The sequence below is a fragment of the Hyperoodon ampullatus genome, assembly GCF_949752795.1.
Source record: "Hyperoodon ampullatus genome assembly, chromosome: 4".
NCBI classification, from domain to species: domain Eukaryota; kingdom Metazoa; phylum Chordata; class Mammalia; order Artiodactyla; family Ziphiidae; genus Hyperoodon; species Hyperoodon ampullatus.
The window spans coordinates 139,806,372-139,820,065 of NC_136917.1; the positions used below are offsets into that span (position 1 = coordinate 139,806,372).

The 13,694-nt window shown below is 38.0% G+C and overlaps 1 protein-coding gene across 2 annotated transcripts in view; it reads right to left on the reverse strand.

Annotated features, from left to right (window-relative positions):
* Nucleotides 1-5,565: 5,565 nt before the first annotated feature.
* Nucleotides 5,566-13,694, reverse strand: part of NNT (nicotinamide nucleotide transhydrogenase) — a gene marked incomplete at both ends in the record, with an annotated part of 83,684 nt that continues 75,555 nt past the window's right edge. For both annotated transcript variants that reach the window (XM_079704057.1, XM_079704056.1), the window contains 3 exons: nt 5,566-5,715; nt 7,267-7,382; nt 9,449-9,567. In XM_079704057.1, coding sequence (XP_079560183.1) covers nt 5,566-5,715; nt 7,267-7,382; nt 9,449-9,567 — 385 coding nt within the window. The remainder of the gene's footprint in view (nt 5,716-7,266; nt 7,383-9,448; nt 9,568-13,694) is intronic.

A 13,694-nucleotide genomic window follows, 5' to 3' on the forward strand; every position in this document is an offset into this window, starting at 1 on the left:
AGAATTTTTTTTGTAAAAGCTAAGATAAACTTCAAGATAGGGGCTTCCCTGGTGGCGCAGTGGTTGACAGTCCGCCTGCCAATTCAGGGGACACGGGTTCGTGCCCCAGTCCGGGAGGATCCCACATGCCGCGGAGCGGCTGGGCCCGTGAGCCATGGCCGCTGAGCCTGCGTGTCCGGAGCCTGTGCTCCACAACGGGAGAGGCCACAACAGTGAGAGGCCCGCGTACCGCAAAAAAAAACAAAAACAAAAACAAAAACCTTCAAGATAATGAGTCCTGAATACTGAATAGAAGTCAATTGTAATACACAAAAAAATGCAAGTCCCTCCCTCCTTCTGCCCTGCATGGTAATATATTTATTAAAATGGCTTAATTTACCAAAAGATGATACACTCCAGAAGTGTAATAAGCATGACCAGAAGTGATTCATTATGTAGAAAACAGTAACATCTTTCATAGTGACACTACTATCCAACTATTCAACCTGGGTTCATCACTAAAATCCACCTTTGTTGCTACTTTCACGGACAGTATTCTGGGTGAGACGCATTACAGCAAGGACCAAAGCCAGTATAGGTACTCTGAAATTCTTATGTATACAGTATCCTCATAAGATTTTTTGCCATAATCTTTAAATGTTCTATTAGCCTCATTTACAATGATCATTCTAATCTTTATGAGACCAAGTTTCCAAGTTACTATAATTCTATCCAACACTAATGAAGCAGTTATCCCCAGACACAAGGGTGTGGACCTGAAGTATGCCTAAGCTTCCATGCCCATATATATCCCAATGGGACAAAACCACAGAGCTAACTATAATTTGCAAGAATAAAATTTTCCATGAATCAGTAAAGCCCTGAAAGCTTTCAAAGGCCTTTTCTAGAAGGCGTGATTTCTGAAGCATAGCATTCCAGTAAACTTGGAGAGTAGTGACGAAACATTCTAAAGATAAAGCCATGACATTCTGTTTCATCCCTCTGGGGAAAAAGTCATCACCCTGCTGACATAATTTAAAGGAGTTACGTATTTAGTCACACTTTCTCCCATTTCTCTGGAGAAGTTTAGATGTGACCTTTCAGTTCTAACCCTGTGTGTGCAGTAGAGGACTAGAATCACAAGGTCTGAATAGAATTAACCAGCACAAGACTCTGCTGTACTGGTTTAGCCACCGTATTAAACTCCAGAAAGCGCACTCCCTAACTGGGAGAAGGAAGCAAGAAAAAAAAACAAGGCTGGTGAATAGCAACTCACTGGCATTTGGAAAATCACTTCCATGAAAGAACTGGTTTAAATCAAAGTTCACAGGCTAAATGTAGTCCTATACCTTACTGTAGAAGTTTCCAAGTTCTGCTTTTCCTACTGTAAACCAAAAACAAAGTAGGAGGATGGGGGGTGGGGAATGGCCTTATTTCAATTCCTAAATGATTCATTCCATGGGTTTTTACTACCCCGTACATCAGATCACATTGCTGCTGTGTTTTTCATCTTCCCAAATGCAACAGGAAGGAGAATGAGAAAAAGTTTATTAGATACTCCTCTTCCATCTTTATAGTACAGGAAACAGGAGCACTCTTGGCCCCCTGCTGAGTTCTCACTTCCCTTTTCACTTCTCTCCATTGCGAGGGGAAGGAACTGGCCACCATCACCTCAGGTGTCACCTGCATACTCCAAATCTACATCCCCTCCTCAATTCTTCTCAAAGTCCGTGACAACCACTTCTGGTCCCTGCCAGTCCACTGCTGCCACATGGACCTCCCCCCTGAACTCACCAGCACCCTCTCCATTCCAGTGCCTTCATGTCTTTGTTATTCACAGTGACCCAGACAATGCAGCCCAAGCACCCAGTTCTCTGAAGAAGTTGGTCTATGAGTGAAATTTGAAATATCCAGGGGCAAACTGGACTCCATATCATTTAAGCAATCTTTCCATTAGTATTATTCTTCACAAATGGCTTTTGGAAAGAACTGATAAGCAGAGTTCAAGGTTGTAATCTTTGGCAAGAATATGAAGTACAAATATATCATATAGAACAAGGCAGTCATATGCTTTGGCAATCAACATGACCGAGATCCAATATGGTTTTCCACTCTTCCCCCAAATGAATTATCTACTATGATCCAACTGTTTTTTCCTACCACTATCTTAATCATTATATGTAACAGTTTCAAATATTGGTCATTCGAATTACTGTCTCATCATCTATATCACTATTTTACCAGCATCCAAAAGATCTCCATCCAGACTTACAGTACATACCATGTTAAACGTCTATAATTACTTAAATAGTGAAGAAAATAGTTCAACTCCTCAGCCCAATACATAAATCTAAGAAATAAGAATTTAAGAACAGCAATCTTGAGTGCTTTGAAATTCAAATGTTACTATTTTTGCTGCCTTAGTAAATGAACACTTCAAAAATTTCACTTAAAAAAGTTTTTTTTTCTCCTTGTTAATTAACCTAATTCTTCTTTCCCTTGAGAATCTAAAGAGCAGCTGGATTATGAAAGTTGCTGCCACTGGAGTGAAGTTTGGGGTTTGGGTTTGGGTTTGTTTTTGTTTTTTAACCATTCTGCCCCAGTAATATTTGTTGGCAAAGACTCTCAAAAACTGGCAAGAGCTATAAATTAGATATCTGAACTATTCTCCCCTATCTATACAAAAGAGCTGTCCAACTTACCAGTACCAAAATGCTTTAATTAGAAAGACTTATGCCTTAGGGGACTAGAAAATTTGCCTCTAGGTCAGATGAACATATGGGTTATAAGTTATAATTATACAAACTAAGGCTTTGGGATCAGATAAATTGAATTAAACCCTAAAGCTAAATGATACATAATATATCCCATATTTGTGTTGGATAGGAAAACAGTAAAATCTGAAAGTTAGGGTAATGACTTAAATGGAATCAGAAAGGCCAAGGCCCATCTTCCAGATTCATTACCAAATACTTAACTGATATTCACTGGCTCAGGAAAAATGGGAAGTCTACTGCATGAACAGATTAGTCCTCTCTATTAGTCTCTCTATTACAACCCTAGAAAGAAGAGTATATAGAATGATAAAGAGATTTATGTAACAGAAAACTGTCCAAAGTTAGATAGATAAATCAATAGATAGATAGATAGAATGCATAAAGACTTATACATTTACTATATACTATTCCTTAGTTGGATGCGTAACTTAAACATGAGAAAATAAAGGATGGTTAATAAGGCTAAAAAGATAAATCAATGTTAGCACTTTACTGCCTAATTCTTTTTTTTTTTTTTTTGGTAACAGACTGTAGGGTATAATGGATTTTTAAAAAAATTATTTCTAGGGCTTCCCTGGTGGTGCAGTGGTTGAGAGTCCGCCTGCCAATGCAGGGTACACGGGTTCGTGCCCCGGTCCAGGAGGATCCCACATGCCGCAGAGCGGCTGGGCCCGTGAGCCATGGCCGCTGAGCCTGCGCGTCCGGAGCCTGTGCTCCGCAACGGGAGAGGCCACAACAGTGAGAGGCCCGCGTACCACAAAAAAAAAAAAATTATTTCTAGTTGAATTTCAAAAAGACATAGTGAACAAAAGATCAATACAGAATAAAAATAAGTCATATTTACCAGTTATATGACTTATCAGAAGGGGAGGAATAATAAAATAAGATGAACGAAAATTATTTTTGTTGCTTTTAGACCTCACCATAATTAATAACCCAAGATCAACAATCTTTTGGAGTATTACTTTAAGAAATTAAATATCCAAAAATCCCTTGAATCACTTAAACAATAAAGTAAAATAAAACCAACCAGAGCATGAATTTTCAATTCAATTAACACAACTGAATGACAGGATTAGCAAGTATCAAAGAAATGAGATCATCCTAAATTTTTAAAATATAGAAAAATATTTACTATAAATGATGGAAATAAATCCAAGTATAATTATTTTAATTTAAATTGAATGCAGGAATTATCTCAAAAAAAAAATCCAAGTTGCTGCTTCCCAGATATACCTACAACTACTTTGAGAAAAGGAAAAGGGCATGACTCAAGATACTATTTACTTTCTTCTAACAGAACTTTCATGATATAATTCAGTCTTGAGGTTACAAATGACCTGAGATCCATTAACAAATTGCATTTACCACTTAAAAATTAAAAAGGAGTCTTTCCTGATTTAAAACACAAGCACACACAAACAGATCTTAATCTCAGGCACAGCAAAAAAGAAAATGATTACCAAACCAACAAATACTATGAGTTTTAAACTCAATAAACATGAGTATTATAGTAAAAAATTTCACACCAGTTATTTCTTTTTCTGATTTAGAGATACTTTTTACATGTTAATAATTGTTTCAAGAAACTTACTGCCAAATTAATTATATATAGAGATAGATATTCCAAATATTCTTCACACATTCAACCGATACAGAGCTTTTGGCATAATGGCAAAGTCAGGAAGAAAATCTACACTTTTACTGCAAAAGACATAATCTTTACTGGTGCTGAAAAGACATAATCTTTACTGGTGCTTAAATAAAGAGGTAGCTAAAAAGTGCCACCATTTCTCTCAAATGTTATCACTTACATAACACCTTAAAACACACTCTGATTTGGGAAAAAAATTATTCTTCCAAGCAGTTAAGACAGATTAATCTCATCTATTTCATAGTAGCAAAATCTTCCTCAGATATTAATAACAGGCATAATTACTTGATTTTAGCCTTTCATCACCAGAGACAATTGCTACATCACTATGAAAACATGATGAACTCATTTTATTAGTCAAATAGTTGAATTCCATTCAAGTGCACTTAATACAGTACTACACATTATAAATTGATTGAAATTAGAGAGATCTCCAATTGGAAATGGGGTTTAAAAAATACAACTAATACTGATTTCAAATTATATGTTTCATTGGTGTTCTAATGAAACATACAAAGCAAATGATTTGTTTCCAGCATCTCTGAAAGATTATCTAGTACTTTAATGTATTAAAATAGAAGTGAGAAAATACACCCCTGAAATACAGAATCAGAAGTACAGTTTGAAAAATTGAAACTAATTTGATATGTTTAATTCAGATTATGGTTAAATGGTAAGAGGACAACAGCTCAAGAGTTGATGAAAGTTTTAATTTAGTCACATTTGTTGAAAAAACATAAATGCAGGTGGCTGTAATGTTTACACTGAGTCAGACTTTTTCAAATCTATGTATAATGTAAGTCCTAAAAAATCATAAAGACTTAATTTCTTAAAACACTGCTGACTATTGAGGAAAGTCCAAATGGATTACATCTAAAATGAGGCTGTTCCTTCTCCTTGTGTAAAATACTTTTGGAATTCGTAACACAAAAAATATGCACAGGAAGACATTTAGACTTGTCAATCCTTTTTTAAAATTGAGGGATTGCTGCTCTTGAAAATTTTCCCTGTATTTGCTTTGCTTTCTTCAGAGTCTTCCTTTTCTTTCAGGAGCTCTGATATAGATGTGTATCAGCTGTATATGTTAATAATTTATTTGCCTGTTGCCACAAGTGAAGAGGTGGCTTTGTTAGACAACAGCTTGATCTTTATGTTTTACTTCTGGTAGGATTCTCTAACTTTCGCCTGAAGGGCATCACACGTCTTCTTGGCATCGCCTAGAAGCATGGCTGTGTTAGGTTTGTAGAAGATTGGATTGTCCACTGCAGCGTAGCCAACACCTAAGGTCCTCTTCATAACAATGACCTAAGAACCGAAGATTAAGTGAGACGGTGTATTTAACAGACCTGGCCAGGACTTGTTCGACAAACAAACATTGCTCTGCCCTGACTTTGAACAAAGCAGGTACCACTACTAATTCTTTACTACGAAGACTTAATATACACAAGGAGTAGTTTTAAATGCATGTTTACTCTATATTAACTTTAATTCTTTAAATGGGCCCATACTCTTACATCCATTAGAGAAAAGGTCATGTTAACAATAGTATACCTCCAAGTGATAAGTGATTTTTTTCCTCAGTGCTTTTCTCTATAAAGACTATGTATAACACTTTCTAGTCAGAAAAATAAGCATCTTTCTCTGAATGGGCTAAAGAGAACAAATTTAGTGCATAAGCTTCTACTACCCATCCTAAGACAAATGTAGTTGAGTGGGAAAATGGTATGATTCTTAGTCCATTGCTTTAAAGTAAAGGATATCAGACAGAAAGGATATAAGACAAGAGCCCAAAGAGCAATCTAGTGTGTCACAGAACAGAGCTAATGACTAATAGAATGCTTCCATGAAGGAAAATGAAGGGGTAAGTCCATCCATCTCTAATACTGATGTGTTCTAGACATTTACAATTACACGGATTGTGGATGTTGCTGTCCTGTTGAATATCAAGTCAATTCTTCATGAAATGAAAAGCCTTTCTATGGTCTTTTAGGACTCGCAGTCTATTCAAAAATGGAAGCAGAGCAAATTTATTCATGTTCCATATACCATTAATACAGTAATGTACGCTACAAACTCAAATATTGGTGATCAATGCAACTGTCCATACACACATGAACAAGTGCATGTCATATCTACTCACTCACCACAAATACTATGTTTAAAATTCACACATTTACAATAAAGAGAGACAAATTAAAGGGAAAATATACGTTACGTTATAATGATTCTTAAAATGCAGATATGACTTGAGAGTGGTAAAGAGACTTGCCCACAGTTGGGTTGCCCACAGTCGGGGCAGAGGAAAATTTATGAATGTTTGCATTCTCTACAATCTAGCAATTAGCTTTTTCAGAAGTAATGTGCTGTGAGCAGGGCTTGCTTCCTTCCATGTTATTGTTTGGTTTTCTAAATCACCTTTCTTCTGTACACTCCATAACATACAAATTCCCTTTCAAAAAAATTAAATGAAAAAATGTGCTCATCTTCATATGTGAAGGCGATGATACTGACTGACTGTCCTGGAGGGAAGCCATTTGCTTCACTGAACTCGGCCTGGAATTCAGCCAGACTCATCCCAAAAGCTCACAGGTCCTTTTTCATCTGTAGTTACAGATTGTGTTAATCCATCCAGATAATCTCTTTTAGTTCTAATCGAGATCAGGGCATTCACTCAGTTTCTCTGGTGACCACAGAACAGAGAGAAGCTGGATATAGAGAGCTGGACCCTAAATCACTCTAACTCCTGAGCCTCCTAAAAGGCATCATCATTTCTCATCAAGTGACCAAGGAAAGTTCTGTGTATGTGTTTTAAGAGACCTTTAATTATTAGAATGAAACACAAGTCTGAAACTTTACCTGCTTTGATTTCCAGACCTCGAGGACTGGCATGCCTGCAATAATAGAGTTGGGGTCTTCTTGAGCCGCTGAATTAACAGTGTCATTAGCTCCAATTACAAGGACCAAATCAGTGTCTACATAATAAAAGAAAATATAAAAATTAAAAGGGTCACTTTTACTTTCAGGCAAATTATGGTGACCTGACTTTATAACAACAACAACAGAAGCTAGTATTTATAGGACAAACACTTGTGCAAGGCACTGCACAAAGAGCTTTATCAGAGAGGTTCAGTAACTTAGCCAATGTCACACAGCTTAAAAGCAATAGGTCTGGCATCTGAACCTGAGCACCCTGACTGGAGCTTGCATTATTATGCTTTCCCTTCCTTCAATGGATCTACCTCATCTGACTTTAATAGCTCTTTTATGATCCCAAAATGATCTTGCCAGTAACATTAAAGATCTACATTCCCATAAATGGGTGTTGAATATTGTCAAAAGCTTTTTCTGCATCTATTGAGATGATCATATGGTTTTTCTCCTTTAATTTGTTAATATGGTGTATCACGTTGATTGATTTGTGTATATTGAAGAATCCTTGCATTCCTGGAATAAATCCCACTTGATCATGGTGTATGATCCTTTTAATGTGTTACTGGATTCTGTTTGCTAGTATTCTGTTGAGGATTTTTGCATCTATGTTCATCAGTGATATTGGTCTGTAGTTTTCTTTCTTTGTGACATGGATAAAGAAGATGTGGCACATATATACAATGGAATATTACTCAGCCATAAAAAGAAATGAAATTGAGTTATTTGTAGTGAGGTGGATGGACCCAGAGTCTGTCATACAGAGTGAAGTAAGTCAGAAAGGGAAAAACAAATACCATACACTAACACGTATATATGAAATCTAAAAAAAAAAAAAAAATGGTTCTGAAGAACCTAGGGGCAGGACAGGAATAAAGACGCAGACATAGGGAATGGACTTGAGGACACAGGGAGTGGGAAGGGTAAGCTGGGATGAGGTGAAAGAGTTGCATGGACATATATACACTACCAAATGTAAAATAGATAGCTAGTGGGAAGCAGCTACATAGCAAAGGGAGATCAGCTCTGTGCTTTGTGACCAACTCGAGGGGTGGGATAGGGAGGGTGGGAGGGAGACACAAGAGGGAGGAGATATGGGGATATATGTGTATGTATAGCTGATCCATTTTGTTATACAGCAGAAACTAACACAACATTGTAAAGCAATTATACTCCAATAAAGATGTTAAAAAAAAAAGATCTGCATTCCATTTTCAACTTTTAAAATGACTACTTAATATGCAATTCGATGTCTAAAAGAAAATGGTCTAAGAGTCTGTACTATATTAAAGCTGTGTCCATAATTCCTGGAACTGGCAGGTTTCACACATAATTTAGCAACAGTGAAATCTGAAAGGGGACATAAAATTAAAATGGTCTAAATTCCCTCTTTAAGGATCATAATATAAGGTACCTTAGAACTCTGCCAAAAATGCCATGTGAATCTAGACATACACACAATTTCATTATTTTTCTCTAATAAACAGTACTTTTTAAGTTTACAGTGGATACATGCCAGAGGGAGCTGGTTTAATTTTAACAAACATGATCTTGGGCCAAATGTCATTAGCATTCAACATCTACCCAGTGACAGCCACAAAGTCCAACACCTTATCTAGTGAAGTCCTAGTACTTTAAAGAAAACAGAAAACTACTTACCATGAGTTGGTACAACTGAAAAACAGTAAAATCTCAGACACTGGCAAGAATCAGACACTAAATCATCAGCAGAAGCAATTTTATAAATGAGGAACCTGAGGTTGAGTACCTAGTTCAAGGCCACAAGCAAATGAGACTCAGGACCTGGATTCCAAAGCCAGGTCTGTTCCAAATCCCTCTGCAATGCAGTCCACTGCATTGCCTCCCAAGATTTTCACCATCCTTCAGATCTCCTCAGAGGGAGAAAAGTACCCATGCTGCTTACAAATCTGTTGCACCTTTTTCAGTATTGTCTTTCGCTTATTTAATTTCAACTGCATACTTACTAGGAGCAGGTTACTCTTCATCTGACTAGTAGGTCTTCAGTAATCCCACAATTTATGCCCTAAGACTGGCATCGCTCTATTCATGCTAAGAACACCTAAACTTTACCATTATCCCCATCACTTACCTGGGAAATCATGGTTGATCTCATCCATCTCCAACACAATATCATATGGCACCCCAGCCTCAGCCAGCAGCACATTAAGCTGACCAGGCATCCGGCCTGCAACTGGGTGAATTCCAAACCTAGACACGAAATAAATGAACAGCTGGCCTTACTTGATGGGCCGAAACGTACAGAGACCCCAGTATCACCTCCAAATCTGCACGCTTTGTTCTTGGCACCTCTGCTTCTCCTGGTACTATCTGATCTCTACAAGCAGGAATAGAATCCGTCTAGATATATGGTCAATCTACAAATAGTAAGGTTTGGAGATTCAAGATCTCAGTATATACAAACTGTAACTCCTCTCAAAAAAGTAAGTGTGACTTTAGAACCTGACTCTTCCATATATATATATATATATATATTTTTTTTTTTTTTTTTTTTGCGGTACACGGGCCTCTCACTGTTGTGGCCTCTCACATTGCAGAACACAGGCCCTGGACACGCAGGCTCAGCGGCCATGGCTCACGGGCCCAGCCGCTCCGCGGCACGTGGGATCTTCCCGGACCGGGGCACGAACCCGTGTCCCCTGCATCAGCAGGCGGACTCTCAATCACTGTGCCACCAGGGAAGCCCCTTCCATATATGTTTTAAGTTCAATGAACTCCCAACAACATTAATAATATCACCTTACATTTAATAAACATTATGTTCTCTCATGATACTTGATAATTTTTGAATCTTTTTGAAGTCAGCCTGGAATTAAACGTTTGCCATGAAAAACACTGTCATGCACATAAGTTAAAGGCCTACTTTCAGCGAGTAATACGCAGCATTATTCCACATCACAGAAGAAATGTGATAGTAACACGCTGGAGTGTTTAAAAGGCAGAGTCATACACAAATCACATATGTGCTCTTTTATTAAGGCAAAAGAAACTGAAGCATCAAGCAATTTCGTTCAACCACAGCCATAATGGGATCTCTGAAGTCATGTAATCCAACCTCTTGCCCACAGTACTGATCTCTGTCTCCTCAGCACTGGGCACAGTCCCTGGCACACAGGAACGACCAAATAAAAAGTGAGTGAGTGAGTGAATGAATGGATGAATCCAGTGAAGAAATGCATATTATACTACCTCTAGGCAGGGATCCATCTCAACCTCAGCTTAAATACCTTCAGTGACCAGAAACTAACTCCATTCTAGCTCTATTCCATTACTAGAAAATCCCAATAACTATATATATATATATATATATATATATATATCTCATATCACACACACACACGCTCATTATATTAAACCAAAAAGAACCTCCAACGCATTGCTTTCCAAGGTCTGCAGTTTGAGGGTCTACTCCCTCTTTCACATGTGGATTCCTCTGAGCTAACCTAGGATGCCTATTAAGCAAAACATCTTCAATTCTTTCAACTGTTGTTCAATGACTGACAGGACTTCTAGACTCACTGCTGTCCTAGTCATCTGTTCCTATATTGTCACTGTCCGGCTCAAACCTCAGTCCCCCACCGTAAATACAATACGCTGGATGTGATCTAGATGCACAAGGCACAGCAAGGAAGTCATACCCTCAGGCCCCTTTCAGAAGCCTAAGTGTGTAACAGCTCCCACACCACACTGCTGGTTTTTATCACTGACAGTTATTTAAGATGCCCTATTGGAACTCTACTCAGTGCTCTGTGGTGACCTAATTGGGAAAGAAATCCAAGGAAGAGGGGATATATGTATACGTGTGGCTGACTCACTCTGCGGTACAGCAGAAACTAACACACCACTGTAAAGCAGTTGTACTCCAAAAAAAAAAAAGATGCCCTGTTACTTTTCACAGGAGCTGCTGCCAAGCCAGGCATCCCCACTTGTAACACAGTCCCTGTTAGGAACAGATTAAAAAAGCATAGGAATTGACCCCTCCCAAAAGCAGACCTGAAAAGAGCTATAAAATGGCTATTTGTATTGTCCAAATAACTGATATATGGTTTGCTACATCTTTAAATGAAAATAACAAAGATAATCTGATAATGAAGAGCCTGAATTACTGGGGAGCTTGTAATTGGAAAACAAGATATCAAATGATAGGTTCTCTTTAATCAATTTTATTTTTTTAATTTATTTTTGGCCGCATTGGGTCTTCATCGCTACGTGTGGGCTTTCTCTGGTTGTGGCAAGCTGGGGCTACTACTCTTCATTGCAGTGCGTGGGCTTCTCATTGCAGTGGCTACTCGTTGCGGAGCATGGGCTCTAGGCACAAGGGCTTCAGTAAATGCAGCACATGGGCTCAGTAGTTGCGGCACGCAGTCCCTAGAGAGCGCAGGCTTCAGTAGCTGTGGTGCCTGGGCTCAGTAGTTGCGGCTCGCGGGCTCTAGAGCACAGGCTCAGTAGTTGTGGTGCACAGGCTTAGTTGCTCCACGGCATGTGGGATCTTCCCGGACCAGGGATCAAACCCGTGTCCCTTGCACTGGTAGGTGGATTCTTAACCACTGCACCATCAGGGAAGTCCCTCAAATTCTCTTTTATATGATCTTCATTCTGGGACCACTGAAAGTTCCTAAATAATCAACTTATGTTTAAGAAAACAGAAACTCAGGGCTAAAAGGAAACAAAACAGTTATCTCTAGGTGGTTGTACAACAGATTATCATTTTACTTCTCCTCTATTTAAAAATGTTTTCCAAATTTTCTATGAGAATGAACAATTTTATGGTGGGAAAAAATTAACTTCATTTAAAATAAATTAATACTTCATGCTTTTATATTGTGATATAATTTACAAATTTCTTATATATTATTTCATTCTATCCCTAATCATCTTTAATAATCTCCATCAAGAATTAGAATTTAGAGCACCTGATTCAAACCCAGGACTTAGTTAAATAAACTGGGCTTTAGAGCTACATTCCTGTACCTTAAAAAAAGAAGAGAGCAAGAATATATATCAGAGGGGCTGCCGGCATATATTTTGGCATAATGACTAATACTGACTCTTTGAGATGTGCTATACAATTTGCACAACTTTTTTAGTATAGCTAACCTGTAAGTTGAACTCGGGTCTTTCTGCCTCAAGAGTCTTTTCACAACTATACAATATAGGCAGTATAGTCAAGCATTTAAGAGGTATTTTTGTTTAGTTAGTAGCTCAAGTTAACTAGTTACATGACGTTCAGTAAGTTACTTAATAGCCCCCTCTCTCTCAATTTTCCCATAGAGTACTAACCAGCTGTTATTACAAGCCCACATCATGCCAAGGGCTATATTAAACTCTGTAGAAGAGGTTTGAGAAATACCTATTTATCTCTGCTTGAATGGGTGAAATAAGGAGTTCTAAGAATCCAATTTACAGTGTTGAGAAAAACTGAGCACCCAGAAAGTTTCAAACAATACTATAAGCTATAAATTTTTTTAATTTAATTAAGTATTTGCATGGACATAGGAGAAAAAAATGTCTCTTAGTACACAAAGTACCTGCAACAATGCAAAACATTTACCAGCACCTCTTAAATGCTGGGGAAGTAGGTTCTGAAAAATTACTAGGGGTAGGAGGTAGAATGAACTGTATAGAATGGACTATTAATAATCTAAGACTTTAAAAAATTTTTTTATTGGAGCATAGTTGATTTACAATGTTGTGTTAGTTTCTGCTGTACAGCAAAGTGAATCAGCTATACATATATATATCCACTCTTTTTTATTTTTTTATTTATTTATATTTATTTTTGGCTGTGTTGGGTCTTCGTTGCTGCGTGCAGGCTTTCTCTAGTTGCGGTGCACGGGCTTCTCATTGTGGTAGTTTCTCTTGTTGTGGAGCATGGGCTCTAGGTGCGTGTGCTTCAGTAATTGTGGCACACAGGCTCAGCAGTTGTGGTTCATGGGCTCTAGAGCACAGGCTCAGTAGTTCTGGCGCACAGGCTTAGCTGCTCCACGGCATGTGGGATCTTCCTGGACCAGGGCTCGAACCTGTGCCCCCTGCACTGGCAGGCAGATTCTTAACCACTGCACCACCAGGGAAGTCCCTCCACTCTTTTTTAGACTCTTTCCCCAAACAGGCCATTACAGAGTACTGAATAGAGTTCCCTGTGCTATACAGTAGGTCCTTATTAGTTACCTATTTTCTATATAGTGGTGTGTATATGTAAGACTCTTTTAAAAGGCATTTATCATCTCTTCCCTCAGTGGGCTACCTACAGTTTTTTTTTTTTATTGAAGTATAGTTGATTTACTACTTTATTTTGGTGAGAATAAAATTAATAAATA